Raw genomic sequence first — 5,498 nt, 5'->3', positions numbered from 1 at the left:
TGTGGGGTGTGAGGGAGAGGAGCACTGTAGGGTGTGAGGGGGAGCACTGTGGGGTGTGCGGGGGAGGAGCACTGTAGGGCGTGAGGGGGAGCACTGTGGGGTGTGAGGGAGAGGAGCACTGTGGGGCGTGAGGGGGAGCACTGTGGGGTGTGAGGGAGAGGAGCACTGTAGGGCGTGAGGGGGAGCACTGTGGGGTGTGACGGGGAGGACCACCATGAGGACTGAGGGGGAGCACTGTGGGGCGTGAGGGAGAGGATCACTGTGGGGTGTGAGGGAGAGGAGCACTGTGGGGCGTGAGGGGGAGCACTGTGGGGTGTGAGGGAGAAGAGCACTGTGGGGTGTGAGGGGGAGCACTGTGGGGCGTGAGGGAGAGGAGCACTGTGGGGCGTGAGGGAGAGGATCACTGTGGGGTGTGAGGGAGAGGAGCACTGTGGGGTGTGAGGGGGAGCACTGTGGGGTGTGCGGGGGAGGAGCACTGTGGGGCGTGAGGGGGAGCACTGTGGGGTGTGACGGGGAGGACCACCATGAGGACTGAGGGGGAGCACGGCAGGGATGAGCACCGTGGGATTCAGCTGGCCGGGTCCTGAGTCTGGGGAGGAGAGGGCTGGGGTATGGCGGTGCCCCAGAAAGTGATACACACAAATCGTCGGAGCCCCTTGCCCCCTCAGGGACCCCACTCGCGTGAGCGTGGTGCTGGGGGTGCACGACCTGCAGGCCTCCGAGCGCAGCCAGCAGCGGTTCACCATCCTGCACATGTTTGAGAACAGATACGACCCAGATGAGCACCTCAACGACGTGCTCCTCCTGCAGGTGGGGCCTGCGGCGGGCGGGAGGGGGAGGAGGGGCTGGAGGCGGAGGTGTCTGGGCGGGTCCCCACTGCACCGGGCAGAAGGGGGTGACTGGGCGGAGAGGGTGCAGGGAGCAGACTCACGCCACCCTTCTCCTCCAGCTGGACCGTCCGGCCGTGCTCGGCCCCGAGGTGGCAGTGGCCCCGCTGCCGCAACAGGACCAGGCGCTGCCCCACGGCACCCAGTGTCTGGCCATGGGCTGGGGGCGCCTGGGCACCCACATGCCCATACCGCGGGTCCTTCAGGAGCTCAATGTCACCGTGGTCACCTTCCTGTGCCGGCCGCAAAACGTGTGCACACTGGTCCCCCGCCGAGCCGCGGGCATTTGCTTTGTACGTCTGTGGATGGACAGGAGGCGTATAGGGACCCCTGGGCTGGCGGGGAGAACGGGTGGTCGGACCCCCAGACGTCCCCGGTGTCGGCGTCTGGTCTGCACAGGAAGGTCAGTGCAGTGGCCCTCCAGAGTCTGGGACCTTCGCTCACACCGCAGGCGGTGGGTGACCTGTCCAGGCTCTGTCCCCGGGCCCTGGGTCCAGCAGCTCCGTATACAGCAGGTGCTAATAAGCGGTCCTTGGGAGCAGCCTCTTTGGCCCGTGCTCAGAGGCCACATGAGAGGGTGCATCCCAGCTCACTCTCCCCAGCTGCTGGCACCCTGGCCAGGTGGGTGACCGCTGCCCCTCCTTCTCCAGGGGGACTCCGGTGGCCCCTTGATCTGCGAGGGAGTCCTTCAGGCCGTTGACTCCTTTGTGATCCGAGAGTGCGCCTCCCGCCAGTATCCAGATTTCTTCGCCCGCGTGTCCCTCTATGTGGATTGGATCAACTCCATTCTCAATAAAGGGGTGTGAAGGTGGCCCCCCAGGGACGCCACTGCAGGGGGCAGGCGCTGGGGCCTCAACCAGAAGCCAGCTCACCTGGAAGGACACTCTTTAACCCCTGGGTCATGGCCTCAGACCCCAGCCTGTGCCCCAACATAAGCCCCAGGAAACCCAGAGGACCCCCCCATGGACACTGCACAGACACCTCTGGTCCCATGATGACCTGAATAAAAGTCTAACCCCTCTTCCAGCTCTTGGTATGCTATCTCATGTGCAGAACTTGAGGCTGGCCAGAGGGTCCAGTGTCCGAGACCTGGCCCCAAACTGCACATATGGTGGCCGGGGCGCAGGTGCCCAGCCACTGAGGGTTGCCTGACTCCACAGCATGGCAAACACCCTTCTCTGTGCCTCAGTCTTGTCACAGGAAAAGGGAGTCACTCCGCATTTCCAGGGTTGGTCATCAGGTGCAGGTCCCTGCTTGGACTGTTAGCACATGGCAGCACCGCAGCTGACCTACTGGACAGTCAGAGCGCCCAGAGCGCTGAGGGGTGTGAGCTGGGGTCAAGTGTGGGGGAAGGTGACAGCTGGGGAGAAGAGGTGGTGAGAGGAGGGCTGGAGGCAACAGTGACCAGGTAAATTTGGTGATTCTTTGACCAGGAGCTTCAGGGAGGTGTAAGCAGGCAGGCAGACCCCTGGCTACAGCTTAGAAAGTGAAATGGAACCTGCGGGCCCTCCCAGGAGAGGTCTGAGGTGGTCATCAGCCAGCTGTGGAGTGGACCAGGGAAGAGTGCCCAGGCTCGCAGGACACCTCCACCTGTGCTCTGCTGCCCCCTGGTGACAGCGTGCCAACTCACAAGGCACCAGACGCAGCCTTGGAAAAGTTCAGGGATATTACCACGGTGCTTAAGGTGCTTGGCTGCTAACCCCAAGATTGATGGTTCAAACTCACCATCCACTTTGCAGGAGAAAGATGTGGCTGTCTGTGCCCATAAAGCCTTGTCGTTGTTATTGGTGCCATCAAGTCGAGGATGGCCGAGTGGTCCTATGAACCACAGACCTGAACCCCGTCCTGTCCTGTGCCAACTTCACCCTTCCTGACACACTTGAGCCCATTGCAGCAGTCACCATGTCAATCCAACTGGTTGAGGGTCTTCTGAATAACCTCTCTTAGCAACATGCTCAAAGTGTGTGAGGCAAACCTTCAACATCCTTGCCTCCAAGGAGCATTCTGGCTGCACCCGCTCTCAGACATATCTCTTCATTATATCTTTTTTAAAATAATAATAATAATAATTTTAATGAAAGTTTACAGAGACTTTGGGTTTCCAGTCATTCACTGTTGCATTTTCCTCCCTGCCCACCCTCCCCCCACAATTCACTCTTCTTGAAAAGCATAAGAAAACTCTTCCATTGTTATTCAATCCCTCCCCCCCCAAGTCCACTCCACTGTGCGGCCTTCATTCTGGACTCCTGTCATGACAATAATACCCAATCACACATCCCTTTAAACAGTTCTCTCCCTATTTCAGTGCAGTATACATTATTCCTCCCCTCCTTCTTTGTCTTCCTCAATCCCAATATCAGTCCTTTTTTACAACAGTGGCCCTATGCAATATTTGTCCTTTTGTGACTGAGATATTTCACCAGCATAATGTCCTCTAGGGTTTTTCATTCTCTTGGCCGTCCATGAGATGTTCAGCACTCTTCTCCACCACCACAGCGCAAAGGCATCAATTCTATGTCTGTCATCCTTGTTCATTGTCCAGCTCTCAGATGCATAGCAAGCAAATCCTTACTCCTCAAATTAACATCATTGCTCCTCAGTAATTTGGAGAGTTCTCTGATTTATGGCCTTGGAAGCCCATGGGGCCACTGGACTGTGGGATCAGTATGAGTCAGAATCGGCTCCATGGCACCGAGTATGGCTTGGCTTGGGAATTCCAGGGAGATGTCAAGAATGTGCATTCCCCTGGAGTCCAGGTCTCCACAAACATCCCAGAGGGAATCATTCTTAATCTAAGAAAACCACAAGATCCAGGAAACCAGCTCTGGGCATGTTTTATGACTCATGTGTGTGAAGACCAATGGAAAGCAAGTTCTGGAAAGAAGTATAGCAAAGTGCCCCCTCCCCCGGGGCTGAGGACCGGCGGAGGACCGAGGGGTGCTCCCCGCCCCCGGGGCTGAGGACCGAGGGGTGTACTGATTTTCTGAGGCTGGTGGGATCTGTTGTTGACCTTCCACGGGGTCTCAGCCTTCCTCGCTCCCCCTCCTACCCCCGGGTAGACATGGGCCTGTTCCTGACAGCGTGCTCCTCTCTACTGGCACCAGTCACCTTGCAGACCTGCTGTCTGGAAGTTGAGTCCTAGAGTACAAAAGGCCCAGGCTTGGACTTTGACTAACAGCCAGTGAGTGAACCAGGCGCTGGGCGGCTAGCTCAGGGCCTGGAACGGAGAGTGCCACACTGGGATGTGACCGCACACAGTGTGCGGGAATGGAACCCGGGCCGTGCTTGAGCGTGACCCCTTGTTTCAGCCTGGTCTCCTTGCCTGGCCACACTCAACCACAGGACATGTGCCTGCCAGTGTCCTCTGCTCCCTCACCCCGAGATTCGAAACAAGGCTGTGTATACAGCAGGTGCACACTAAGTGCTCTCTGATAACTCCAGGGCAGCAAAAAAAGGAGGGACAGCAGGACCAGTGTGCCCTAGTAGGACGTGTCTCCCAACACCCCCACTGGCAGCGGGGGCCCGTTGGCTCCCTCCCTCCCCCAAACCTCATCCTGGAGCCAGGAACACGCTTCTTACGACACCCCAGCTGTGACCGTTGTAAAGGAGCAGCATCCTGGGGTGAGGGGAAGAGGAGCGAGGGCCTGGGACCCCATCCCCGTGTCCACAGGGCTTCCTCCATGCAGCCAGGCCTGAGGGCTCAAGCTTGAAGCAAACCTCCAGACCCCAAGCCCCCACCTCTCCCACCAGAGCAAGCCTGGGGTAGGGAAGGAACTCCCGGGAGCCCAGCAGGTGGCATGTGGACTCTCTGAACCTCGGCTGTCCTCCGGCACTGACAGAGCCGAGCAGGAGTGAGTTCCCTCGCATGAGCCATAAGCAAATAAAAGTTGGAAGGTCAAAAAAACAAAAACAAACAAAAAAAAGTTGGAAGGTCGAGCCCTGAGAGGAAGCCTCCAGGCTCAGACGGGGGACAGCCAGCCAAGTCAGCCTCAGGGTCGGCGTCACCCTCCAGCTGGGACCCCCAAGTGTAGGTTGAAATCCCACTTCCCCACTACAGCATTGAGTGCAGAGCTCAGCGGAGGCTCTGCGTCTGCTTCCCCGCACACACAGTGGACACGGCCCTGGGAAGGTCAGGGTGGAATCACTGTGTTAGCTGGTCCTGTCACGATGCCAGGCCCAGGAAAAGCTGGGCAGAGGGTGCACCTGGCCAGGGGTCCCTGGACCGAGGGCGACAGGGTAAGAAAATGAAAGACACCAGTTAGGACTGAAGGAGGGCGTGTAATGAGCTGTGTGTGACGGGCCATGTGTGACTGTGTGTGACGGGCCATGTGTGACTGTGTGTGACTGGCCGTGTGTGACTGGCCGTGTGTGACTGTGTGTGACTGGCCGTGTGTGACTGGCCGTGTGTGACTGGCTGTGTGTGACTGTGTGTGACGGGTCATGTGTGACGGGTCATGTGTGACTGTGTGTGACTGGCTGTGTGTGACTGTGTGTGACTGGCTGTGTGTGACTGGCTGTGTGTGACTGTGTGTGACTGGCTGTGTGTGACTGTGTGTGACTGGCTGTGTGTGACTGTGTGTGACTGGCCGTGTGTGACTGGCCGTGTGTGAC

At 58.6% G+C, this 5,498-nt stretch overlaps 1 protein-coding gene across 1 annotated transcript in view; it reads left to right on the top strand.

Moving 5' to 3' along the window:
• PRTN3 (proteinase 3) overlaps window positions 1-1,693 on the top strand; it is a 3,370-nt gene extending 1,677 nt beyond the window's left edge. Inside the window, exons 3-5 of the mRNA XM_006898016.1 lie at window positions 669-810; window positions 950-1,180; window positions 1,538-1,693. Of these exons, the coding sequence (XP_006898078.1) occupies window positions 669-810; window positions 950-1,180; window positions 1,538-1,693 (529 nt within the window). The remainder of the gene's footprint in view (window positions 1-668; window positions 811-949; window positions 1,181-1,537) is intronic.
• Window positions 1,694-5,498: the final 3,805 nt, after the last annotated feature.

This window comes from Elephantulus edwardii, unplaced genomic scaffold, assembly GCF_000299155.1.
Source record: "Elephantulus edwardii isolate Elephantulus edwardi_28Jun2011 unplaced genomic scaffold, EleEdw1.0 scaffold00217, whole genome shotgun sequence".
Taxonomy (NCBI): Eukaryota; Metazoa; Chordata; class Mammalia; order Macroscelidea; family Macroscelididae; genus Elephantulus; species Elephantulus edwardii.
The sequence above is the reverse complement of the archived record's forward strand: the minus strand, read 5'-3'. Positions and strand labels throughout refer to the sequence as shown.